General features: G+C 41.0%; 1 protein-coding gene across 1 annotated transcript; it reads right to left on the bottom strand.

Annotated features, from left to right (window-relative positions):
* Positions 1 to 1170: 1170 nt before the first annotated feature.
* LOC109408217 (uncharacterized) lies at positions 1171 to 27556 on the bottom strand. Its single transcript, XM_029872934.2, has 5 exons — positions 27116 to 27556; positions 26890 to 27038; positions 26115 to 26440; positions 25912 to 26054; positions 1171 to 2745 (listed from the first exon to the last, which is right to left on the bottom strand). Exons 1-5 carry the CDS (start codon positions 27314 to 27316, stop codon positions 1189 to 1191), a joined length of 2376 nt encoding a protein of 791 aa, XP_029728794.2. The 5' UTR covers positions 27317 to 27556; the 3' UTR covers positions 1171 to 1188.

Genomic DNA, 27556 nt, shown 5'->3' with positions numbered 1-27556 from the left:
TATAATTCAGCTTGGTTGGGAAAGATTTGAGGCCAATTTTGAGATCAATAGGTTTAAAAAAACCCTTGACGAAGAGAACAAAACGGCCGAAAATACGTAAGTTCCCCTAGTTAACCATATTTTAATAATGACATTGCTGGTCAAAATAGTTATTTCTGAAACGAGCTTCAAAATGAAGGTATTTGCAGCACGAGTGGTACATTCATCCAACATATTCTTTCTGGATGTTTTGAAAAACGCTGAATGCTGAAGCCATGATGAAAATAACGCCAGTATATTATGTAATTCTTATGGAGACGTATACTAGGCTGTTACAATTTTGACTTTTTGTTCCTTCCCTTTGAAAAATGTTTGGATGGATGGTTGGATTTTGCATTTTGGGGGCGGGTCAAAATAGCGGGCCTTGCTGAAAATTCTCAACAAATCCGATGACCTTTTAAAAAATTATCAGATTCAATGTTTTATTAGTTTTATCCCCCTCCACTCGATTCAAAGAATATCAAAGAGACAAAGAATGGCGGGACAAAAAGTGTAATTAAAAAAAATTAAGAATATTTCATTAACTGACATAGAGAGTTTACGAGTTAAGTTTTGGTTGTCCCTATGTTTTTACGATGTTTTGAAATCGCACTATCTTATTATAGTATTGTAGAATGATCAGTTCACCATAACTAAGTTTGACAAAATTTGAAAGTTACATCAAATTTTTTAGAACAGTATGCGCACAGACAAACAGACGTAACAGTCTGATGATTCCCATCGTACACCCATGTAACGGTCTATTTGAAAATTTTATAGTTGGCCAACTGACCACCCGTGGCGCTCGTATCGTTGTTATTCGAGTTTGACGTTTGCCCACTACCGCCACCTAGTTGATGGTTGGCCAAACTCAGCCATTTTAGCATTGGGCGAATATGTATGCGTGACTATGTTTTGAATCGAAAAACGTTCGAAGTATTACGTCTGTTTGTCTGTGGTATGCGTGCCAATACCCGATTTTAAGCGATACCCAATGTGAAAGAAATTGATAAAAAATAGATAGAAATCATTTAAAAATAAACAAACACAATAAACAAAATGTGTTTATAATTTCTGAAACTTCAACACAAAATTAATCATTAGTTTAGCAATTATGAAAAGGGAATTTAGGATAACAAACAACACGTTAAGTAATTTCAAACAACAGTTCTAATATATTTCAGCCATAATCATCACAACGAGTGCACTCCACCCGGTAAAAGGATAGCAACCCTTACCCTCCCCAGTGTCGTCCTTGTAGTTTTCCCACACATATCCCGTTCTTTGGTACTGGCTGTACATGTTGGCGATAATGTTCTTCCGCAATTCGGTGTAAATTTCCTGCGCTAATGCTTTGCGAGGTCCAGATTCGTTTTTGTAATGGTTGAGAGCACTCAATATCAAGTAGTTGATATTTATCCATATCTGGCCTCTCCAGTAGGGTGGGTCATGCTCTGTGTTGTGCTTCATGTAGAGAATAGACTTCTTCGACAACGATCTTATCCCGTATTCGGTCCACACAAGTTCGGGATCCCTTAGATTATCTAAAGTTGTTTTGAGAGGCAAGGAATCGGCTGGCAGTAATTTCAATAAAAAGGGGAATAGACTAATGTAACCGAAAACGTTGTCTACTAGTTGATACTTTGGATTTTGCATGACGTCACGTATCCACTTGCTTTCAGTTTGAGTTTCGACTAATTTGAGCCTTACTTTATCTGTGTGTAGCCCAAAGTCGGCATACGTGTTCGTTTTGGGTGACAAATGAAGCGCATTCAAACGCTCAATGCTGGATAAGTACTTGTATGTATCGAAGTATTTCGTATCATCCCTACCTAAGAATTTGGCCAAATCACTCATCACATGAGATGCCAATTGCATCCAACAAAGTAAATCAACGTGTCTCTCGTGGTTGTCAGGATGTGATGCCCTTGGGTAATCGTCTAAACCTGAGGTTAATGTCTTCGGATTGATTTCTTGTGGCGTTATCGACCGTCCCTTCCAGCGATAGCTGCCTCCTACTTCACCTGTTTGCGTTTTGTTGAACCACCCAAACCATGTCTGCAATCGTGGAAACAGTTTCTTCAGAATTTCTTGGCGCATAGGCGTTCTAAGCTGATCTTCGTAGTTGTTCAGCAAATGTCTAAGCGTCAGGAAAAAGGTAGGCGGATTCGCATTAATGCTACGCTGTACCACAAATTCGGCTGGGACTTTGGCCAATGCTTCGCTACCAAGAATTTGTTCCCGAGGAATCCACCCGTCAATGTTCATGAGATCAAACCAATGTGTCATTATATCCAACGCTATATCAATGTCCCATGTGGATACCAACAAACCATGAAACCCTTCGTCCCACAAGAACCCCCTGGGGAAGAACGACCGTGAGGGAACGGCCGTGTAAAGTGGAGCCTTCCAATAGTTAATAGGATGTTCGTTATACTCGCTCTGTACCTTGGACGCTCCGTAGAAGTACCCTATTCCGCCTATCAAGTTGCTCATGATCGATTTTGCAAAGGTGACTTCTCCGGGCGTGAATCCTTTGGCTTCCAAGTTGAAGATGGAATTGAACTTTGCGGTGAATTTGTCCTTATGACCGTTGAGGTTTTTCTGGAAATGCTGCTGTGGAGACGATTCGAAACTAACGGATGACTTGCTAGCATTGTCCATGATGATGAGGAATGATCCGGGGGCTTCGAATGTTACCATGATGGCGGCCAAGTTGCACGGAGCCTGTGTGAAGGAAAAAAGTTAGAATTTGGAATGACGTGATTAACAGTGTTTGAAGGAGAAGGTCGAAGTTATGCGAACTTCGATAATGCATGGTAGATTGCCAGTATTTTTTTTGTCGTACTTCGATAAAACTCGGATATTTTTTTCGAAACACATCGACGCACTATACTGGCGCCCTACGCATAAGAGTTCCAATGGTGGAATCACTAAGTACATGGGACAATTTTGCGTAGAACGCCAATATTGATAGCGAGTGCAATCCCCATCAAAACAGAATCCTGGTACAGGTCGGACTCGATTATCCGGAGTCGGGTTTTGGCGCTTCCAAACATTATATCTCGCAAACGGAATTCTATAAGAAGCTGAAATTTTGACTGAGTACTTATCAAAGTTGGCTTGACAAAATGTCAAAATTTCAGCTTTGTAGATCATTCCGTTTCCCAGATATATGTTTAAGAATCATCAGATTCCGACTCCGGATAATCGAGTCCGACCTGTAGTTGTATTTCACTTTCACTTTTATTTGAATGGGGTCTTCAGTTAGCCTAGTGGTTAAGGCTTGGGATCGCCAATCCGGAGATGTTGGGTTCGATTCCCGTTCCGGTCGGGAAAAATTTTCTCGACTCCCTGGGCATAGTATATCATTGTACTTGCCTCACAATATACAAATTCATGCAATGACAGGCAAAGAAAGCCCTTCAATTAATAACTGTGGAAGTAGGGGAGACTGAGGAGACTTGATCCCTAGGGAGACTTGTTTCCCCCATATTTGCTCGGAATCAAAAACATTTTCCTTCTAGCATAATTTTTCCAAAACTACTCCTGAACTATGTTTTGGCTACAAGTGATTTCGATTGTACATTGCATTATTTTTTAACGGCTGATGGTTTGTTTTCAATCCATCAGAAATCTTTTAGGCGATTCCGAAAAATCTCAATAACTTTGTAAAAATTGAACCAAATCGTGTCAAAATTTCACAGCACATAGTTTAAATAAAATACTTTCAAACTTATTTATCCAAAAAAGGCTGTTGTTAACAAATTTTAATTAATTCAGCTTAGTATACACAACAGTGACATGGGGAGATTTGATCCCTCGAGGATTACACACACATTATACATCTGAAAAATAAAATTCTATTCGGAAGCCTCTAGTTACTTGGAATTCTAGTCTATTCAACGATAAAATGTGTCAGATAATTATAACTTTAGTACAAACCAAGAAAAGGGGGATCAAGTCTCCCCATTTTGAAAATACGGAAAATACGGCATACTATCCTTAAAAATTTAAGGGAATCATACAATTTCAAACACTCCATATTCACCAAATTTACAAGAAAACTCGAAAAGAAAATGAATAGGAAGACTCTGGAATTATTTTTCCTTTAAACAAACCATGTGCTCACAGGGGGATCAAGTGTCACCCATTTTTGAAAAATACATCAAAGACATGCCTAAATAAAAACACAGTTTTGAAAACTTTAACAATAATTTAAAGGCCTTCTGATGTGTATTAACTTGCAATAGATGTTTACCTGCTATTTTGTACAGAAATCGGATCTAGTTTTTTGTTTTTTTCTTAAAATTTCAGGTAAATTAAGAAAAAGGGATCAAGTCTCCCCTACTCAAAGAACACTAAGTTGAAGTGGGTCAGGCCAAGTCCCAGTGGGGACGTAGAGCCATAAATAAGAAGAAGAAGAAGTTTCAATTCTCTGACAGACTGTACTGTCAGTGACAGTACGACACAATTGCCACATGCGGCCAAAATTTCCCGTCGTTAATAATGTGTAACCGATTGGTTCCAATTTTTAGATTTTTGTTTGTATGAGTATTTGTATTTGTAGAAAATTCACGTTTTTAGATGATTAAAACAGAAGGTTCACCCTAGCGAGAAACTGTGCCGCTACAAATAAGTTACAAAAAAAAAACTCAGCAGCACTCGCACAAAAATGGTGTTTGCTGAGAAGAAAGAGAGGGAGTGGGATCGTCATGGGCACGGCCATCTTCAGTTTTGGAAGAAATTGTTAAGGCGTCCGTGTGCACAGACTTGTAAAAGTGCAGTGTCGCAAGTTTTTAACCAACCCCCCCCCATTGAATAGGGGCTGGATAAGGGAGCTGCCTTCAGGACCTCGTATCCGTTTAAAAGAAACGTATCATACGACGGCTCGGAAGTCAAGATGTCTTCCGAGCCTAAAAGCTAAGGATTCACCATCGTCCGTTTAGGACGATCTCCTTAGGCCACGGGCCTTGGGAGTCATGCACAAATTACGTAACGCTTTCAGGGCGGGGGGTTTGGAAAGCGTGTCGACCCATACAAATAATGGTGAGACCCCATACAAAATGTGTGAGATAGGAAGGAGGGGGATTGAAAAGGGTCGATTTTTGCGTGACATAATTTGTGTATCACCCCTTGAACGTCAACTAGGAGATCCCCTCTCGGCCGTCCAAGGTAGCCGTGCCAAGGCCGGCCGTGTTTGTGAGGGAAATTTTTTTATGAGGGAAGACGCCTGATCGCCCGACATCAACCAGCACCGCCCGCTGGTCCCGCTGCGCCGGTAGAGTACCAGCCTAAACCCGACAAATACCGCCATTCACCGATCCCAAGCTGCAGCGGCGGCAAAATTCCGGCCACACGGCAGTGCAGGAGCAGCCGTGTGGTCCACAGCCGTCGGTGACCACACACGTCACACTAGAATTGTTATATTCACACCCACATGCCACAGAAAGTTTTATAAATGTTTAGACATGTGAAATTTCCTTGGTTTTTCATACGTTGTCCGCGAAGCCCTCTGATTACCGAGTAGCATGCCGGTCCTGAGACCCAGCTCGAGGGGTCTCATGCTACTGAGCTTGTTTCCGGGTGTAATTAGGAGCCACTGTGGCTGCGGAGCAGCCCTGTAATTACAAATGTTCGATATCGGCGACCACCACGGTACAACCTTGAGCGACAGAAGCAACTGGATGTCGCTTCAGCATACGCACAGAATCTCCTGTCAACGTTGCCATACGAGAGCGAGCTCGACGAAGCTCATCTTGAGGATCCGCCTCTTTCGGGAGAATAACTTACTTGAAATGTACGATCTGTCAGGAAACCTTCGATACATTTGCGCATATTTACTCCCATATTAAGCTCCCGAATACAAATTGAGATGTAACTAAGCATTAGCAAACAACATCAATACACTTAGTACTGTCGTTTTATGTTGTAGCTTTAATGTACTCTGACTTCAGCTTGACATATGAAAACATGACAATGCATCTGACTCTAATGTAACATTAGCATCTAATGTCATACTGATGTAAAACGATGTGTATATGAGTATCAAGATACATAAAAAAACGTTAGGATCTGATGTTACATCAAAATGTAACGTCATGCTGATGTAAAAAGACGTACTCATGAGCATCAAGATACATCCGAAAACATTAAGTTCTGATGTTACATCAAATTGTAACGTCATGCTGATGTATAATGATGCAAGTATAAACATCAAGAAACATTCAAAGACATTAGGCTCTAATGTTACATTTAAAAGTAACGTCATGTAAGGTAAACCGATGTTCTCATAAACATCAAGATACATCTAAAAACGTTAGATTCTAATGTTACATTATGAGCTAATGTCGTACTGATGTTGAACGCTTTACTCTTTAAAAATCAAGGACATTAGATTTAGACGTTCCCTGATGTCTCCTACATCAGGATTACATTGCGATTTAGATGTGTTTATGCAAGGTGGCATACATCAGAAAATCAAATGTTTTTGATGTCATGAACAATACCCAGAACATCACAACCTGATGTTTTCAGACATTTCTTGATGTGCAAAAACATTAGATTTAAATGTTTACAGAAGTTTTTTAATGTGCAAAAACATAAGACTTAAACGTTTTCTGATGTATGTTGATGTATGTAAACATTAGATGCAAACGATATTCTAATGTTTTACGATGTAAAAAACGTTACCTCTAGACGTTTACAAATGCAGATGCATCTGAAAACGTTGGGTTCTAATGTTAAATTCTAACCCTAATTTCGTACTGATGTTGAACGACGTATTCATAAAAATTAGGAAACACCCAAAAACGTTTACTTCTAATGTTACATTAACAGCAAACGTCATGTCATGTCATGTCGTTATGTGCATAAACATCAAAATGCATTCAAAAACGTTATCTTCTAATCTTACATTATACGCCAACGTCATGCTTAAGCAAATTGAGGTACGTAAAAACATCGAAATAAACGGGGTGACATCAGATTCTAACGTTAAATCACGAAGATATCAATCGATAACGAACTTGGTTCTCCAATTATCTAAAGGGAGGTGTCGGCTCGTGTATTGCGCATATCAAAAATTCTGATATGCATTTTTGAAGAGGGTTACCAGACCACATGGTGGTGACCCTCTTTGGGCCTAATGTGCCCCTTTAGCAAACGGTAAAGACAACACCTCAAAATTAAAGGTAACATGTGAGGACATTAGAAAAACGTCAGAATATAATGTTTCTGTACATGAACAAACATTTGAAAACGACTAGATGTTACGTTTTTTACATCGAAAAACATTAGAATAACGTTCGAATCTAACATTTACATACATCAGCATACATCAGAAAACATTTAAATCTAATGTTTTTTCACATCCAAAAACATATGAAAACATCAGGTTCTGATGTTCAGGGTAATATTCTTGACATCAAAAAACGATTGGTTTCCTGATGTATACATTATGTTACCTTGCATAAACACATCTAAATCGCAATCTAATTCTAACGTTCAACATCAGAAAACATTCAAAACATCTGAGAACATCAAAAATACATGCGAATCGCATGTTTCTGTGCGTCAAAAAAAAAAAAACATATAAAAACGTCTAGATTTGACGTTTTGTACATTGCAAAACATCAGAAAAACGTTGGAATGTAACGTTTTCATACATCAATATACATCAGGGAACGTCTGAATCTATTGTTTTATACATCAACATACATCAGAAAAACGTTTGAATCTTACGTTTTTGTACATCAAAAAACATCTGAAAACGTCAGGTTTTGATGTTCTGGATAATATTCTTGACATCATAAAACATTTGATTTCCTGATGTATACATTATGTTACCTTGCATAAACACATCTAAATCGTGATGTATTCTAATGTTCATCGACAGAAGTACATTAAAACTTGATGTTGATGTACACATCAAAATTAAATGTCAGGCTAATGCAAATTTTTATTCGGGCTGTTTCATTCTTTTCAAGATTTGAGGACGCAAAGTCCTATCGCAGGCTTTACGTAGATTAGCGTTGTAACGGACAATGCCAGCAGGCACTGTTGCTTTCCGTACGATCATTTTTGATGAACAATTAGTGTTGGTTTGAGCCGTACATCGAGCGGTCGCCTCTATATTGTGCACTCATTATCTGAATAAATTCAAATCTTTCCACGTTATTTCGTGTCGCGTATTTTATCATTCGCCGATTTTCTCATCAAGATGCTTTTTGTGCAACAGTTTTGGGGTTGTCGGCAACAACGAGAGTTTAGGAAACTGCTGCAAGAAGGAGTATATGACCAAAGTGGTAGAGGATCGAAAATGAGAGCTTATTTTGCAAGGATGCTCAACAAAGCCCGATACATGTCGCTACCGCCAACTGAAGATGAAATTATTCGTCTACTATCTCAGCATTACTCTACTTCTATTAGAGAGAAGCTCTGTCATCTCAACAAAATTGAAGTCGTTTACAATTTCTTAGTTGAAGAGGATTACGTATCGAACAAATGTAAAGCTTCAAGAGACAAAACATCGCTGGAGATAGAATCAACAGTTCCGGTGATAAATGATCGTCCTAGGGAGGGGGAGCTGTAACGGACAATGCCAACAGGCACTGTTGCTTTCCGTACGATCATTTTTGATGAACAATTAGTGTTGGTTTGAGCCGTACATCGAGCGGTCGCCTCTATATTGTGCACTCATTATCTGAATAAATTCAAATCTTTCCACGTTATTTCGTGTCGCGTATTTTATCATTCGCCGATTTTCTCATCACGTTACAGCGTAGATCTAGCAATGCCAATTCACAGTGTTTGTGTTTACTGGTTGCTTGCAGCAAAATTTCATTGAGCTTCGCAAAATATGTGGCTGTTCCGCAGCCCACCAGAAACGCGTGTTTTTTTTATCTAGTTCATTTATTTGGGGCTCAATCGCGTATAACGCTTTACGGAGCCGAGGATCTTTCTTTGTACTTAATAGTATACATTATACAGAGTAATAACTTTTTAATGATATCTGTTAGTAATGGGTGGAAGCCAGGGTACTCGTGGCAGCTCGAGGTTAGAAGGTCACATTTTGAGGGATGGACAGGGTAAGGATTGGGCCAAAGGTTTCACTGCTGCTCATCCGGGGGTGAATCGCATCTTGCTAGCGTATTCGGTGCCTTGTGGTGTTGGAACCAACTTGTTGTGGGACTTGGTCTTCCGGATGGCCAGGAGCAGCTTGGTAACACAAAGAGGACAAAACAGAGAAAAAAACTGGAGAAGAAAACACAAGCAAATTAAACTTTTATACCAGCAGAGCGAAGAAAGTCGAAAATACATCCCATGTATGTGACATCGCGGGTCCCCAACACATCTCTCACAAGAACAAAGGGTTGTCTACCTCGGGCCTCAAGGGTATCCAATAGTAGCGCTCTGGAGGCGTCATTATCCGGGCATTGCCAAACTACGTGGTCGATGTCATCATAACCGGAACCGCACTTAGTACAAACATTGCTCAACGCGAGGTTAATCCTGTGTAAATGCGCGTCTAGCGAGTAATGGTTGGACATAAGTCTTGACATCACGCGAATGAAATTGCGACTTACATCCAGGCCATACCACCACACTCGCAAAGAAACATTAGGAATAATGGAATGTAACCACCGTCCCAGCTGGCCATCTCGCCAATCATTTTGCCAACTTTGAAGAGAACTCTGGCGAACAAAATGGAAAAATTCATCATGTGAAATTCTTCTATCATAGATCTCACCTTCCTGTGCGCCCACCTTTGCGAGAGAGTCCGCCTTCTCATTGCCATAAATTGAGCAATGTGAGGGGACCCATACAAAGGTAATCTTGTATGATCTTTCGACCAGTGCACATATCTGCTCCCTTATTTTTGTAAGAAAGTAAGATGAATGTTTTACAGGTTTCATCGACCGGAGTGCCTCAATCGAACTAAGGCTATCCGAGAAGATGAAGAAATGGTCTACGGGCATGTTGGAAATCATCCCCAAAGCGAAGTTGATTGCTGCCAGCTCAGCAACATAAACCGAACAAGGTTCCTGAAGTTTGCGGAAGGCGGTAAAATTTTCATTGAAGACACCGAAACCAGTGGATCCATTTATGCGAGACCCATCAGTGAAGAATCTCTTACAGGAATTGACATGTTGGTACTTTTCGTTAAAAATGCGAGGAATAGATATACATCGAAGTTGATCTGGTATTCCATGAATAGCTTGTTTCATGGACAGATCGTATTTAACAGAGGAACTGTCATTAGTGAAGTGTACACGGGGAGGATTATAACTTGGTAGGCTTATGTCAGATGACATGTAGAACAGATAGATTCTCATGAATTTTGATTGAGTGTTCAGACTGAGCATTTCTTCGAAGTTTTCAATGACAAGTGTGTTGCTCACTCCACACTTGATAAGTAACCTTAGCGAGAGCTCCCAGAATCGGTTCTGGAGAGGTTTCACCCCTGCCAGGACCTCTAGGCTCGCATTATGCGTTGAGTGCATACAGCCGAGAGCAATACGCAAACAACGGTATTGAATTCGTTCCAACTTTATTAGGTGGCAGTTTGCTGCTGAGTGGAAGCAGAAAGAGCCATACTCAATAACAGAGAGAATAGTCGTTTTGTAAAGTTTTATAAGGTCTTCCGGGTGAGCACCCCACCATGTTCCGGTAATTGTGCGTAGAAAATTGATCCTTTGTTGACATTTTTGCACCAAATACTTGATTTGGGTACCCCAAGTGCCTTTTGAATCAAACCAGACCCCAAGGTATTTCGAAGTCAAAGACTGGTCGATTTCTATTCCCAAAAGATTGAGTTTCAGTTGGGCTGGGTTCCGCTTTCTAGAAAACACAACCAATTGAGTTTTTTGCGGAGCAAACTCGATCCCTAAATCTCTTGCCCAGATTGACAGATTATTTAGAGAATTTTGCAATGGTCTTTGCAACATTTCTGCATGTGGGCCTTTTAGAGAAACCACAGCATCATCTGCAAGTTGTCTTAGCGTGCATTGTCCTTCCAAGCAACTATCAATGTCTTTCACGTAAAAATTATAAAGCAAGGGACTTAAACATGAGCCTTGGGGTAGGCCCATGTAACTAATTCTGGAAGTTGTCAGTTGTCCGAGATTGAAACTCATATGTTTTTCCGACAACAAATTATACAAGAAATTATTTAAAATTCCTGGAAGTCCACTATTGTGCAGTTTTTCTGACAATATTCCTATGGAAACTGAATCAAAGGCGCCCTTAATATCCAAGAAAACTGAAGCCAGTTGCTCCTTTTCCGCAAAGGCCAGTTGAATATCTGTTGAAAGCAACGCTAGACAATCGTTTGTTCCTTTGCCCTTGCGAAACCCGAACTGTGTATTTGAAAGCAAGTTATTCGATTCGACCCAATGATCGAGTCGTGATAGGATCATTTTTTCCAACAATTTCCTTAAACATGATAACATAGCAATTGGGCGGTATGAATTATGATCAGACGCTGGTTTACCAGGCTTTTGAATAGCTATTACTTTGACCTGTCTCCATTCATGCGGAACGATGTTGTTCTCCATGAATGAGTTGAACAGGCCCAGTAATCGTCTTTTCGCGATATCTGGGAGATTCTTTAGAAGATTGAACTTGATCATATCGCGTCCCGGAGCGGAATTGTTTGATGAAAGAAGAGCCATAGAAAGTTCCAGCATAGTGAAGGGTCTGTCCAGAGAACCGTCTCTTGGGGATGTTTCCCAAGAAATCGGTTGTGCTGGGACTGAGTCTGGGCAGACCTTTTTCGCGAAGCTGAATATCCAACGGTTGGAGTATTCGTCACTCTCATTAGAAGAAGAGCGGTTTCGCATGTTGCGAGCCACTCTCCAAAGCGTTGTCATTGAAGTTTCTCTTGAGAGACCCTCAATGAAGTGTCGCCAATAACTACGCTTCTTCGCTTTCAGCAAGTTTCTCAACTGTCTTTCGAGCTTTGCGTACTCTTGATAAAGATCTGAGGTACCGTGCCTACGAAAAGTTTTGAAAGCATCAGATTTTTTAAGATACAACTGGGTGCAATCATCATCCCAGCCTAGTGTGGCTGGTCTTCTTTTGAAGGTTGCACTTGGAACACGTCGTTTTTGTGATTCTAATGCACTCTTATATATCAGTTCAGACAGGAATCGATACTCATCCAAAGGTGGGAGGGGATTGAATGATTCGATGCCAAAAGATACCGCTTCTGCATACTTTTGCCAATCGATATTCCTTGTGAGGTCAAAAGGAACCTGAATTGGATGGTCTGACCTTTCACTATTATTCTTTATGGTGGTTATAATGGGTAAGTGATCACTACCATGAGGATCCTCGATTACCTTCCACAAGCAATCGAATGATAGTGAACTTGACCCCAGTGATAGGTCGAGACGACTTTCTTTGCCGTCAGATGCAATACGTGTCACTTCACCTGTATTTAAAATGTTCAAATTGAAATCGTCGCACAAATCATAGAAAACGGCCGCTCTATTATCGTCATATGGTTCGCCCCACCCTGTACCATGCGCGTTCATATCACCCAGAATTAAAACTGGATGTGATAGTGCAGAAACCGCATTCCAAAGATGACGGCGGTTAATTGAAATTCTTGGAGGAATGTAAACGGAAGCTACGCAAAGTTCTTTACCCTTTACGTTTATTTGGCAAGCGACGATTTCTACGCCAGGATGAGTCGCGATTGGAATTCTATAAAATGAGTAAGTCTTTTTGATCCCCAAAAGAACTCCCCCATAATGGTCATCTCTATCCTGGCGTATAATGTTAAAATCGTGGAAGTTGAGTTCATCTTCAGAAGAAAGCCATGTTTCACAAAGGGAAAATATATCACAATCAGAGTTGTGAATCAAAAACTTAAACAGGTCTAATTTAGGTTTTAGACTATGACAGTTCCACTGTAGCACAGTGATCATATCTTGTACCTCACTTGATGAATTATCCATCGAAAGATATGATCGCAGCAAGGAGGGGCCATGATTGTGTCAGATTCCGAAGATATTCTTCTACTGTAGGTATAAACATATCAATAATGCCTCTAAATGTTTCTGGAAGGCTGAGGGCATCATATAAGCGATCCACGAGAACCCTAAAAGTAAACAGTCCTCGCTTGGGTCTAGGAGGCTTGTTTGAACTGCGAGGAACTTTGGTAGCTTTTTTCTTGCTACCTTGTCGATTATTTCTCTTTGAAGTGTATTTAACAGGCGGAGACGGGGGTGACAGGTTCTTGCTACAACATGGATCTGAAGCTGAAGGAACCTGATTCTTCGGAGTTTTTAAGTTTACCCCGTCTCCTTTAACATTAGGCAAACTTTTGAGGGAAGACTTTAAAAAGACCTTTCGGCGCAATCCCGGGGAAGATGATGACTTCCTTTTTCCAGGTGCGTGTACCTCCGAAAGAGATCTACCCTCATCAGTTTCGCCATCGTCCTGATCATCGGAAGACAACTCCTGATAGGGATTTTCAACTGGGACAGCTGATTCAGACACGGAATCTGGTGTTTTAAAAGATTTCACCATCTCCGCATATGTCTGTTTGGAGCGCTTTATGATTGAGCGACTCTCATTTCGAATGCGTCTTTTGTAAGCCGGGCAAACTTGCAAGTCGTGTGGATCTCCGCCACAGTAGCTACATTTTTCCGCTTCCTGTGTGCAAGAGTCCTCCAAATGAGCTTGGTTGCATTTGCCACAACGGGGCTTGTTGTCGCAAAAGCTATCACTGTGACCAAACTGCTTGCATTTGGTACAATTAAAAACCTTCGGCCTAAAAAGATGCACTGGGTAAAAACCACCATCAATTACAACAAATTCCGGGAGGACGGAACCTGGAAAAGTCACTCGAAAAAACGCTGAAGGCGAGTACACCTTTTTATTTCCTTCCATGGAAACCTTAGATAAGCGTTTACAGTCTAGGATAGCCACATCAGGAATTGACCTATTTTTGAATCGACCAAAGCCGGTCTTGATGTCCTCACATGTCAGCATTTCGTCGAGGATCTTCCCCTCCACCTCCACTTCTCGTGCTGGCACATAGACGGCGTATTCAACAGTAAACGCTTCGTGTTGAGCAATTTCATTTGCTGCTTTGTAGCTAGGTGCGGTAACACGCAGCTTGGATGCTTTCACTTGGTGAATAACGGTCCCAGGATACTTACGCGTCAGCTCTCGAGAAATCGAAAGCATATTCAATGGTTTGCATTTGCGCCGGAAATAGACAACCCAAGGTCCAGGCGAAGATGGCTGATAAAACCGCGTACGAGCAATGATATCATTAGGAGGCGTTTCGCCTCCAATCGAATCGTCCATGTGGAAACAAATTTATGGAATATAACTCAAAAGTGCAAAAGAGGAAGAGAAAAACCTTAAAGTATTTACAGTGCACTTTCTTCCTTAGGACGATAACTGTTTGGTTTGTAAACCAAACAATGTTAATAATATATAGAAAAAAAAATAAAGCAAAAAAAAAAAAAAAAACTTGTACTAATAATATACGAATTCAATTCTTATGTTTATTTTAGCGCACCCTGTAGGATGCAAAAAAAACGGTATTGAAAAAAAAAAGAAAAAATAGCTAATAAAAAAAACAAAAAAAAAAATGGTCCGTTATTTACAGTTTGTACACCCTTACCCGTATACAGTAGTTTGGGAACCACTGTTATGGATGTCAAAAAAACACGTGGTCGAATGTGGACTGGGGATACAATAGACAAAAGCGATCAAAACAAATTGGGCGGACAAAAGAGTGTATCGAAAGAGTGATACTTATCTGACCGAAGCAGGTAGATATTTATCACAGGCAGGTCGATGGTAAAGCTGTCCGTCGCGTCTGCCTTCGCACCCGTCGCCGCCGTCCTCTTCGATGACGGAGGGGCTGATGATGGCGATAAAGATGACTTTCTTGGATGCGATGCTTCTTCTTTGATGTACGATGATGCAAGCACCTCGCTTCCCGGGTTGCGCTGGATACCACCTTGCGACACTACACTTCGCACAAGCAGGAAAACGTACGATATAAAAAACCTTCCGCACTTGCGGGGGAAAAAACTCCACTTATACGAGGTCTATCGCGTGGTGAGATACGGAGCACACGTCCGACTCGTCCAAATGCACAACTGGGAATGAAGAAACGCGTGTTGATCAGGATGGAGAAGACTATTTTGCTCCAAAAACGTAATCAGTCTATGGTTTACCATACGTTCATATATTTTGCCAATACAGCTCAACAGAGTTATTGGAGCGAATTGGCGTTTTCCCCCTTATTTTAATACCCAAATAACAATCTTGATTCTATTTGGTTTTATTTGTTTTTATGGTAGTTTTATATCAAAACATTACATATTCTACTTGATCTTATCAGAGTTTCAGCTGAGCACAACTAGGGGGTGGAAGCTCAGGTAAAATATTATCTCCTGGGCGCCCATTAAAAACACCACCCCCGGCGAAGACTGGCGCTCGAGCCTAGCTATTTAGCACTGTAGTTGGAGGAAATGCCAATGCAGAACCCGTAGCTTCCGGGAAGGTAAGCCCAGCTTCCTGGGTTAGTGGGTTGGTGTCAGGCCCTGCGAGCCAGCCGTAAAAAAGACTAGCACCGGAAAATCAACAAGAGAAGAATGCGAACCGATACCAATGGCGACGACCACAGCGACGAAAAGGGACTTGCGATTGGAAGCTCGGTACGTGGAACTGCAGATCTCTCAACTTCATCGGGAGCACCCGCATACTCGCCGATATACTGAAGGACCGCGGGTTCGGAATCGTAGCGCTGCAGGAGGTGTGTTGGACAGGATCTATGATGCGAACGTTTAGAGGTAATCATACCATCTACCAGAGTTGCGGCAACACACGTGAGCTGGGAACAGCTTTTATAGTGATGGGCGACATGCAGAGGCGCGTGATCGGTTGGTGGCCGATCGACGAAAGAATGTGCAGGTTGAGAATCAAGGGCCGATTCTTCAACATTAGCATAATAAACGTGCACAGCCCTCATTCCGGAAGCACTGATGATGACAAAGACGCATTTTACGCGCAGCTCGAACGCGAGTACGACCGCTGCCCAAACCACGACGTCAAGATCATCATAGGGGATCTAAACGCTCAGGTAGGCCAGGAGGAGGAATTCAGACCGACGATTGGAAAGTTCAGCGCCCACCAGCTGACGAACGAAAATGGCCTACGCCTCATCGATTTCGCCGCCTCCAAGAACATGGCCATTCGTAGCACCTTCTTCCAGCACAGCCTCCCGTATCGTTACACCTGGAGATCACCACAACAAACGGAATCGCAAATCGACCACGTTCTGATTGATGGACGGCACTTCTCCGACATTATCGACGTCAGGACCTATCGTGGCGCTAATATCGACTCCGATCACTACCTGGTGATGGTTAAACTGCGCCCAAAACTCTCCGTTATTAACAATGTACATTACCGGCGGCCGCCCCGGTACGATCTAGAGCGACTGAAGCAACCGGATGTCGCCACCGCATACGCGCAGAATCTCGAGGCAGCGTTGCCGGACGAGGGTGTGCTCGATGTGGCTCCTCTAGAGGACTGCTGGAGTACAGTAAAAGCAGCCATCAACAACGCAGCCGAGAGCACTATCGGGTACGTAGAACGGAGTCGACGAAACGATTGGTTCGACGAGGAGTGCAGAGCGGTTCTGGAGGAGAAGGATGCAGCGCGGGCGGTAATGCTGCAGCATGGAACCCGACAGAATGTGGAGCGATACAGACAGAAGCGGAAGCAGCAGACCCGTCTCTTCCGGGAGAAAAAGCGCCGCCTGGAAGAAGCGGAGTGCGAGGAAATGGAGCTGCTGTGCCGTTCACAGGAAACACGCAAGTTCTACCAGAAGCTCAACGCATCCCGCAAAGGCTACGTGCCGCAAGCCGAAATATGCAGGGATAAGGAAGGGAGCCTCCTGACGGACAAACGTGAGGTGATCGAAAGGTGGAAGCAGCACTTCGACGAGCACCTGAATGGCGAAGAGAATGTAGGCACGGAGGACCAAGGCAGCGGAGGAAATGACTATGTTGGTGCAGCAGAGGACGGGAACGAACCAACTCCCACGCTGAGGGAAGTTAAGGATGCCATCCACCAGCTCAAAAACAACAAAGCGGCTGGTAAAGACGGTATCGCAGCAGAACTCATCAAGATGGGCCCGGAAAAGTTGGCCACCTGTCTGCACCAGTTAGTAGTCAAGATCTGGGAAACTGAACAGCTACCGGAGGAGTGGAAGGAAGGGATAATCTGTCCCATCCACAAGAAAGGCGACAAGTTAATGTGTGAGAACTTTCGAGCGATCACCGTTTTGAATGCCGCCTACAAAGTGCTATCCCAGATCATCTTCCGTCGTCTTTCACCTAAAGTAAATGAGTTCGTGGGAAGTTACCAAGCCGGTTTCATCGACGGCCGGTCGACAACGGACCAGATCTTCACCGTACGGCAAATCCTCCAGAAATGCCGTGAATACCAGGTCCCAACGCATCACCTGTTCATCGACTTCAAAGCGGCATACGACAGTATCGACCGCACAGAGCTATGGAAAATTATGGATGAGAACAGCTTTCCCAGGAAGCTGACTAGACTGATAAGAGCAACGATGGACGGTGTGCAGAACAGCGTAAGGATTTCGGGTGAGCTATCCAGTTCATTTGAATCTCGACGGGGACTACGACAAGGTGATGGACTTTCCTGCCTACTCTTCAACATCGCCCTGGAAGGTGTTATGCGACGAGCCGGGCTCAACAGCCGGGGTACGATCTTCACGAAATCCAGCCAATTTGTCTGTTTTGCGGTTGACATGGATATTATTGCCAGAACATTTGCAACGGTGGCAGAACAGTACACCCGCCTGAAACGTGAAGCAGCAAAGGTCGGACTGGTGGTGAATGCGGCTAAGACAAAGTACATGCTGGTAGGTGGGACTGAGCGAGACAGGACAAGCCTTGGCAGCAATGTTACGATAGACGGGGATACTTTCGAGGTGGTAGAAGAATTCGTCTACCTCGGTTCCTTGCTAACGGCTGACAATAACGTGAGCCGTGAAATACGAAGGGGCATCATCAGTGGAAGTCGTGCCTACTATGGGCTCCAGAAGAAACTGCGGTCAAAAAAGATTCACCCCCGCACCAAATGTACCATGTACAAGACGTTAATAAGACCGGTGGTTCTCTACGGACACGAGACATGGACGATGCTCGAGAAGGACCTGCAAGCACTCGGAGTTTTCGAGCGACGGGTGCTAAGGACGATCTTCGGCGGTGTGCAGGAGAACGGTGTGTGGCGGAGAAGAATGAACCACGAGCGCGCTGCATTTTACGGCGAACACAGTATCCAGAAAGTGGCCAAACCAACAACCCTGCAAAGTTGGTGTTTGCTAACCATCCGGTTGGTACAATAAGGCGTGGAGCGCAGAGAGCACGATGGGCGGACCAGGTGGAGCGTGATCTGGCGAGTGTTGGGCGTGACCGAGGATGGAGAGCTGCAGCTGCAAATCGAGTATTATGGCGGCAAATTGTTGATTCAGTATTATGAATTTGATGTGATGAACTAAATAAATGAAATGAACTGAGCACAACTATTCTTCTTCAATATATGGTTTTAGAAACACCTCCAAGGGGCCATCCATTAAGTACGTCACGGTCCTAGGGGAGAGGGGGGGGGTGTTAGTTAAAGTGGGACGAACAATGTATTAAGTATAGGAAAAAACCCGTACGAAGGGGGGAGGGGAGGTCAAAAATTCCTAATTTTAGCGTGACGTACTCAATGGATGCTCCCCAAGAATATTTCAGATTATGTCTATAAAACCATATGCACAACAAGAACTGTTGTACTTATTGGCAGTTTTAAAAGGCTCTTGTAGTTATCTTCAAATAACCATTCTGAAGCAAGACCAACTGTTATCGCGTGATGCACAATTTTCATTGTTTTTTTCGATTAAATTTAACATATCTTTCAGCATAAAAAATACAGCAGCAACAAAAACTGACAAATTCATTATCGATTTATCGTACGCTTGAAGAGTTCTACAAGTAGAGAGCAATTCGCCTAGATGACATCTTGGGAAGTACAACAAGTTTTAACAGAATCTTAAAATCAGTTCTCTAAGCCTATATTAGGACGAACCTCTTTAGTCTTATAGAAGGTTAATTGTTTGTTTGAGATAGTAATGCAGAATAATTTGGTTTATCTTTGGTTTTAAAGAATACAGGGGATAGACAAAATGATCGGGATAGGCACAATGGGGCACGTTCGGTGTAGTACTAGATTTGTAGTAATGAGCTAAATTTTAGTATGGTGAGAAGGTCAATTCTCCGTTTCTGCAATGAAATGGTGCAAAAAGCGTGGGTATTATGATTTCTTGCCTAATTTGATGATGCTCAAACAGCATCAAATTAGGCAAGGAATCATAATACCCACGCTTTTTATACCATTTCATTGCAGAAACGGAGAATTGACCTTCTCACCATACTAAAATTCAGCTCATTACTACAAATCTAGTACTTCACCGATCTGTCCTATTTTCACTTTTCAAAAATTGGTAAAATTTTTTGGACTTATACATCAAAAAATCTCAAATTTTTACTGTAAGTTGATCAACTAGTTGTGTATCACTGCTCCAATTTTGGGAACGATCGAGCTATTCTAGACAAAGATTCTTGAAAAAAGCATAATTATTTGATAGCCAACTTTGAACTTTTATATCTTCGGATTCAATGAACCAAATGCAATGAATTTTTAGCGTTCATGCAGCTTAAAAACGGTTTGAAGAACATTTCTATTTTTTTTATATGTTTTGTAGAAAATAGTTCAGTTTTAGTCGGCGATCCTCTAAACAAAAAGAAAACGTTACCAAAAAAGCTTGCGCTGAACAGGGGTCCCCAAACACGGGCCACGAAGTTGCATCAGTCGACACTTTGTCGAAGGATAAGAATGTTTTGTTAAAAAATAAAAATCGGAAGGGAGTAGTTTTTACTATTTATAATCCAAAATAAATATAAGAATATCGGCTCTGCAAAGCTGAAACCGGCGGGTGAGCCTTGAAATAAACGAAATGGATAAAAAAAAAATGTTTGAGCTACTTCAGATGATGTAATCATCGTAGCAATACTGCCAAATACCAGCGAAAAGGGGTCTCCAGTTAGCCTAGTGGTTAAGGCTATGGATCGCCAATCCGGAGACGGCGGGTTCGATTCCCGTTCCGGTCGGGAAAATTTTCTCAACTCCCTGGGCATAGTGTTTCATTGTACTTGCCTCACAATATACAATTTCATGCAATGGCAGGCAAAGAAAGCCCTTCAATTAATAACTGTGGAAGTGCTCAAAGAACACTAAGTTGAAGCGAGGCAGGCCAAGTCCCAGTTGGGACGTAGAGCCATAAAGAAGAAGAAGACCAGCGAAAAGATGCTGAACACAAGAGCTTGCTTGAAGGCATCTATAAGGAAATGTTGAAACATACTGTTAACGTTATTCTAAGATATAGCATGCTCGAGGCACGACACTTCATTTATAATGAAACAAGCAAACTGGGTTCACAAGGTAACCTATACAGAAGTTATCCTAAGAAAATGAACTTTTCGAAGTAGAGCCACTTGGGCTACGCACGCTTCTTACGCTGAAAATTGATCTGAGGTTTCCTAGCCGTAGCCACTACCCAAACTAGACAGGATTACACTCTTCACAATCACAGCACAAAAAGGAAACATCAAAGACAAACCAAATCGGTGTCAATTGAAAAACGCCAATGGCGAAAACGCGAAACCATAAAGGTAGTAATGTAAGCTAGTTTACACCATTTGAATAATCCTGTCCTTATTTAGCCTCAAATTTGAGACTTAAGAAGAGCAACTGATTATCTCGGAGAAACGCAAGGTCCACTGCACTATTGCTCCGGTTAGTGCAGTAAGGGCGTAATACTGTGGAGGACGCCCTAATTCTCCACAGGCTCCGTTTGTGGTTAGGTTTTTATTAGACCCCCCTAACCATTCATTCCTTGGCACGGTAAGCATAAAGCCGCATAACACCATGAACGGGTGACCCCTACCGTTTAGTGGACTCTTACCACTGGATCAGGCGGTCCGTAGTGTAATTCTTAGCCAATTGGCTTCTTTAGCGGTGTTGAGATAATTCCATATTCTGAATCTGCATGCGAAACTGAGCCGAAATCCAAATTTTCATGAATTTTGGTGCCCGGGAACCTATTTAAAAATCAATTTGAAGTTTGTATGGGAGCGATTTGTCGAATCACCCCTCGTCGTATTTTGTAGGGTAGGACGGGGCAAGATGGCCACCCGGGGCAAGATGAGCACCCCTCTGTTTTACTACTTTTATGATGAATTTTGCCCAAACAAGTTCATAATCCGTTAGAATAATGTTTATCCTGTTTGTAAACCTCATATAAGGTACTTCAAAATGAACGAATTGAAAAATATCGTCAAATTAGTCAATAGCATGGATTTTTAGCATTTTCTTATAAGAAATCATCAGAATAAAATAAGGTTTTTGTGTCAGAATCAAATTTTTACCATAATTCTTGTTATCTGCCAACATAACTAGCTTACTGCAAAGCATTTTAATTCATATTAGAATTTTTTTCTAAAAACTAACATTAAAATTCATTCAATTTTAGTTATTTACCTATAGTGGGGCAAGATGAGCACCCCTGAGGGCAATATAGAAAATATTTTGAAATTATTGGAATCCACTCAATAGTGCCGAATATAGGTTTCCGTAACCTCTGCAACTATTTGGTTGCGTAAATTTCTAAAAATAAGCAACTTAATAATCGTTTATTGTTTTTCGGGTCATTTTGTATAAAATATTATAAAACCGCATTTTTTTTCAATAATCTAAAAAAATAATAATTTTAGAACGTGAGACTATAGCTATAAACAAGGTTCACTATATCAATCACTGTATGGCCAATTTATTGTTAAAATATTGGGATTTTAATGAAGTGCTCTTCTTGCCCCGTAGGGGTGCTCGTCTTGCCCCGTAGCATGTTCGAACTGACCATAAAACATCTTTTTTGTTTAGTCAAATAAATCATCCTTATTGTGAATTTTGAAGCCTCCCATTTTTATGGGTGATAGAAAACATGATATAGAAAAGAACTATTGAGAGGTACTTTGAAAAATTGTGTTAACTTTCAATAAACTAAACGTGATCCTTAGGGTGCTCATCTTGCCCCGCCCTACCCTACTGGGTGGAGCTGTCAAACAGTTACCCAGCTGTCAAAAGGTGATTTCAAAAAATCTCTTTGAAATTGATTTTAGGTATCAAAATAAAGTTCTAAAAATCTGAAAAAAATCATAGTGGCTCAGAAAAAGGTGCTCTTTCGTATAAAATCAAAAAATCGATACATTTTTCTTAATTTAAAAACCCAATTGAGACAACCCCTACCGACAATACACAGCTTTCTAGGCTGATCGGGAAAAGAAGTTAACATTGATGGTTAACTTCCAAACGAGCCCTAACAGCCCCAAAAAGAAACGGAGAATTGACCTTCTCACCATACTAAAATTCAGCTCATTACTACAAATCTAGTACTTCACCGATCTGTCCTATTTTCACTTTTCAAAAATTGGTAAAATTTCTGTAACTTTTTGAGATTTTTTGATAGACTTATACATCGAAAAATCTCAAATTTTTACTGTAAGTTGATCAACTAGTTGTGTATCACTGCTCCAATTTTGGGAACGATCGAGCTATTCTAGACAAAGATTCTTGAAAAAAGCATAATTATTTGATAGCCAACTTTGAACTTTTATATCTTCGGATTCAATGAACCAAATGCAATGAATTTTTAGCGTTCATGCAGCTTAAAAACGGTTTGAAGAACATTTCTATTTTTTTTATATGTTTTGTAGAAAATAGTTCAGTTTTAGTTAAAAAATTCAAGCCTAACTTTACCAAACACCGTAGGGAATCGCGCCACTTGGGCGGTGGCTTCTATATTCGTCTGTTTTCCACTATAACTCAGTCAAATTTGAACCAATTGACACAACTAACTTTTGGAATGTGGTGAGATAGGTATAGTATCTACCCGTGTACAATATTTCAAGTCAATTGGTTCAAAATTGACTGAGTTATAGTGGAAAACAGATGAATATAGAAGCCACCGCCCAAGTGGCGCGATACCCTATCTAACAAAATCCACGAACGGTGAAAATCGAAGAGGAAGTTCGCTGTTCCCATAGCATCCGTTGTTGCATGGGGTGGCGGGAGGCATCACCACCCCCAGAAACAGCCGCAGCCAAGGCAGCAGCTGCAGTGCTGCTAATAAAACAAAATAAAAAGCCGTTCGTTGGTTCACTAATCGGTAATAAATCAATAACTTTTCCCACAAGCATCCAATCGTTTTGCGGTCTTCGAACGAAAGTTTCATAAAATTTAATGATTTTTCTACAAGAAGCGTTGATCGATTTGAATTAAGGAGACAAAAGGGAATCTCTGGGATTTTTTATCTAAAAGTGTAACTTTTCCCATAGTAAATCCTATGAAAACTTTGAACCGCTTGCGCTAAATTATAGTTTCACCGATTGCGCTGAAATTTTGCACAGTTCATATGGGACCTAAATGGAATTAAAAAAGTCGACTAGAGCGAGATTTTGATGTTTGTCCAATACTAATGCCTGTTCATGTGAACTCACATGCCTCACAATTTGGGATGTCCACCGTGAATCTTTCACACAAAAGTTGTATACGTTTTCAAGAAAGCATTCGCTCAAACGTAGTTTTTGCTTGGGTGATTTCTTGAATATTGAGGATGTTTTCGATTACGTGCTTTTCAATGTCCTAATGAAAGTCGCTTGACGTCACAAGCTACTTTCAATGAGCAATAGCTATAGGCTCTCTTTACGCTTATGCGTTTTACAGTGTCTTTTTCAGGGCACTGATTAAACCCGTTGTGGTATGGGCTATGAGCTCTCGTTGCTCTTATGGATTCATTCCCTTTTCTAGGGCTCCCCTTCCTATTTCATCATCATCTTTCCCTTTCCAAATTCCCATCCCTTGTTTCATTCTCCCTCATGTAAATGATGAATTAGGCTTATATGTATGGCGATAGGACAAATGTCCCAAGTGGAGGATAATGCGCCTTTGGAGCCGGCCTTCTGATACATGCGCATGTACTGCCTACAGTACACACATGTACTGCCTATGATCACATAACTGTCCCATATGAATAGGAAACAGGCAGTGTACCGTGACTGTACCTAATTCCGTTCACTTAAGGCGATGAACTAAGTCTAATAGCTGTAGAAAATACATGGTCTCCATTTAGTGACTGTAATTGTGCAACGCTGTTACATTATGTCTCTATACTGCTAGAAAAATATAATCAAGGTTGCAAGCACTCCACTTTTTTTTGAAAATGGCCGCTATTTAGAACAAGTTGTTGTTCCTTATTCCAATCAGTATGATCCTAATTCCGTTCACTTGTGTTCCTAATTCCGGTCACTCCAAGTAATTATCAAGTTGACAAAATAATCATATTATCATAGGTTGTTATAGTTATATTTATATTTTATATGTCGAAATACATTTATTTACTTATCAAAACATGTTAGTTCTATAATAATTTGAAGTAATAACATTGGATTGTTTTAATGTTGTTGCGTTTTTGAGAGCTTTCTGGGAAAACTACAAAATTCCACCAGACTGAAACAGTGTCGAATGTCGCGTCAAAGTCGGGTCAAATTTTATCGAATGTTGGACCAATGTTGGGCCCACATCGCATAACTGTTGGGTCTATGTTGGGTTTGGAGACCAAAATAAAAACAGGTCAATGATAGGTTTATGTCGGGTTTGACGTCATCTATAAATTTTAAACCTACGACACCACAATTTATGCTTGCTAGCTGGGGTTACCAATAAATGATATGATTCAGACTCTGGGAGCCTTGACTGATGCTGGAGTTGGTTGTATCGATTGTACTGCAAATTTTTTCATAGTTTCCTTTGGATTTATATGGTGATTGAAATTAGGAGCAAGTACAACCTGTAGTATCCTAATTCCGGTCATGTGCCTTTTTCATTTCTAGCATCAGGAGTCTTCTTCGAAAAGTTGATTTGATGTTAAATTTATAAAAATATGTCCTTTATTGTTCTCCTTTGGTGCTATTTTGATTGATTTTGTTAATATTTCAATGAAAATACATTAAATGTATAAATTGATGCAATTCACAGGTCCGCAAAAGAAAAAAAGTAGAATGGCGGCCGATTGGATAATTAATGGCATTTAATGTATTTTCACATCAATACACAAGAAACCCTTTAACTTTTTGATTATATTCTGGCGTGGACATACTTATTGAAAATTACAAAAATCAATTTGCTAAAGATTTGCGACAATTTCGGCAAATACTCCGTGTTTTGATTCGTGTGAATGGAATTAGGAGCTGATTGGAATTAGGCGCGGTCACGGTATCAGGTACGGTGTTTGGTAAAGTTAGGCGAGTATCAACATTGTGGTCCAACTGGTCATAACTGAAATTTTGACCATTTTTGCATATTAAAGAATAGGTACTATTTTTTTTGAGATTTTTTTTTAATCTAGAACTAATAATCTTTTATTTTCGAGTCTGTTGTTTTTTACGGAATGGCTGCATGTGTGGCAGGCACGAAGATACTTTATGCCAAAGGTAGTCAAAGAAATTTCCATTACGAAAAGTTCATGATCCGACTGGGAATCGAATCCGTCCAACCTTAGCATGATCATGCTGAATACCCAAGCCTTTACAACTGTGGCTATATGGGCCCTATAATCTGCATCTCATGAGGATCTACTACACCTTAAGCACTATAAACGTTTGAATTGAACAGTAAAATAAGCACTTTTCACAAGTGAAAACATACCATGCAAGATTTTCTTACCTGTTCACCTTTGCTGTTTAAATAGTATTTCACACTTTCGCCGTCTTTCTTATAGGCAAACGTTTCGACGATGGCCTCTTTGACCTTATCGATACTGTTGGAGAATGTGCACGTTGTAGAAACGTCAGTAGATACACTAACATCTGTAAAAAAAATATAAGAATATGGCATAACACAATTTAATACCAATTAAGTAAACTTACTATTGTTCAAAAACTTGATTTCCATTCCGCCCAAGGAAAACGACATGGCATCTATTTGCGGGTGGTCTCCAGCCGTCGACACATTTAAAAACCCGTCATCAACGGATTCGAAGGCCACGTACCATATCAGGGAAACACTGGTTTTGATTTGCGTGGATTTTCTCTGCTTTACGTCCACCTTGGCGGTCCAACTGGAGGGGGTGGACTTCACGAACGAAGTTTGAAGCGAAATAGATCCGTCCACGATTTCCTGAATGCCAAAGTTCCGTCCATCGTGGTGCGTCCAGCCGTACTTTCTCAAATTATCACCGATTTCACAGGAATGTCTGGAAATTGATAGCGAAACAAGGACACATTTGGGTTGATTTTTGTCAAGTTGTACATGTGCATGTTGATGTTTCAGTTAGATAGTTTTCAGTCAGTCCGTACAGATTTTTGGGAAAGAGGGTTCTGCAATTTCCTCACACATGTCAGATTTTTCAGACAAATTCGAGACAAACGTAGCTAGATGACAATCATGACCAGATAATTATAAACTGGTTTACGCTCGATCAATAAATACAATTACAATAAAAAAATAGAGTTGATATAGTGGGTTGTTTTGAGTAGGATGTCCTTATTTCATATATGTAGGGGAACTGATATCCTAATTATATCAAATTGTTCAGTAGTCGATTTTTTTCTTTTATTTTGGAATAAGTAAAGTAGGTATATGCTTGCCGAGACGAACGAAATCTGATACTCGCACGATATAGACGCATTTCTGCATACTAACCTGATATCCGACAGGGATCTGAGCTGACTTGGGAGGTACCACATCAAACCGGTTACAAGTGGGTGTTCTTCTCTTGATTTCAATCCGAAATAGACACCCGGACGGTACGATCCCCATAGCATGTTGCTATCGACGTCATTCGACACGAGCTGGAAAGTACACGAAAGTCACATAAATAAATGGATATTAACTATATTTATAACAATGCTATCTCTATGTTACTTGCCTTATTTTGGCTGAACGGTGTCGAAACTCTGGTTTCCAGATAGCCCTGGTAGGTGATCGCAGCCACGACTCCAAGAACGGTCAAGCCGGTAAACGACACTGCCACGGTTTTCCAACCGTTTTGCTTGGGTGGAGCATCAAGCAGCGGTTTCCTTTTCGTCTTTTTGAAATCAACCTTTTTCGGTTTGTTGTTACTCGTCATTTTGCACAAAATTATCCTACTTTATACTAAAGGCACAGAGCACAACAGAATCAAGAATAAAAGATTTTTTTCGACGACCGACCACGAAATTCCTCACAAGCAGCTTCCACGAGTACGAAACATAAACAATCATAACGGGAGATGACAGCACTGCTGATGTTGTTGAGGTTTTTGCAGCAGGAAAACAGAGAGACGTATATTTTTTGCATTTCGATGCGGGAAATGATTGACAATTTTAGC

Source organism: Aedes albopictus, chromosome 2 (assembly GCF_035046485.1).
Source record: "Aedes albopictus strain Foshan chromosome 2, AalbF5, whole genome shotgun sequence".
In the NCBI taxonomy this organism is placed as follows: Eukaryota; Metazoa; Arthropoda; class Insecta; order Diptera; family Culicidae; genus Aedes; species Aedes albopictus.
The sequence above is the reverse complement of the archived record's forward strand: the minus strand, read 5'-3'. Positions and strand labels throughout refer to the sequence as shown.

Coding starts and splice junctions, on each gene's coding strand:
- LOC109408217 (XM_029872934.2), bottom strand. CDS start 27,316: ATGACGAGTAACAACAAACCGAAAAAGGTTGATTTCAAAAAGACGAAA. Junction 27,039..27,115: donor CACCGTTCAGCCAAAATAAG/GCAAGTAACATA, acceptor TGTACTTTCCAG/CTCGTGTCGAATGACGTCGA. Junction 26,055..26,114: donor AATCAAGTTTTTGAACAATA/GTAAGTTTACTT, acceptor TTTTTTTTACAG/ATGTTAGTGTATCTACTGAC.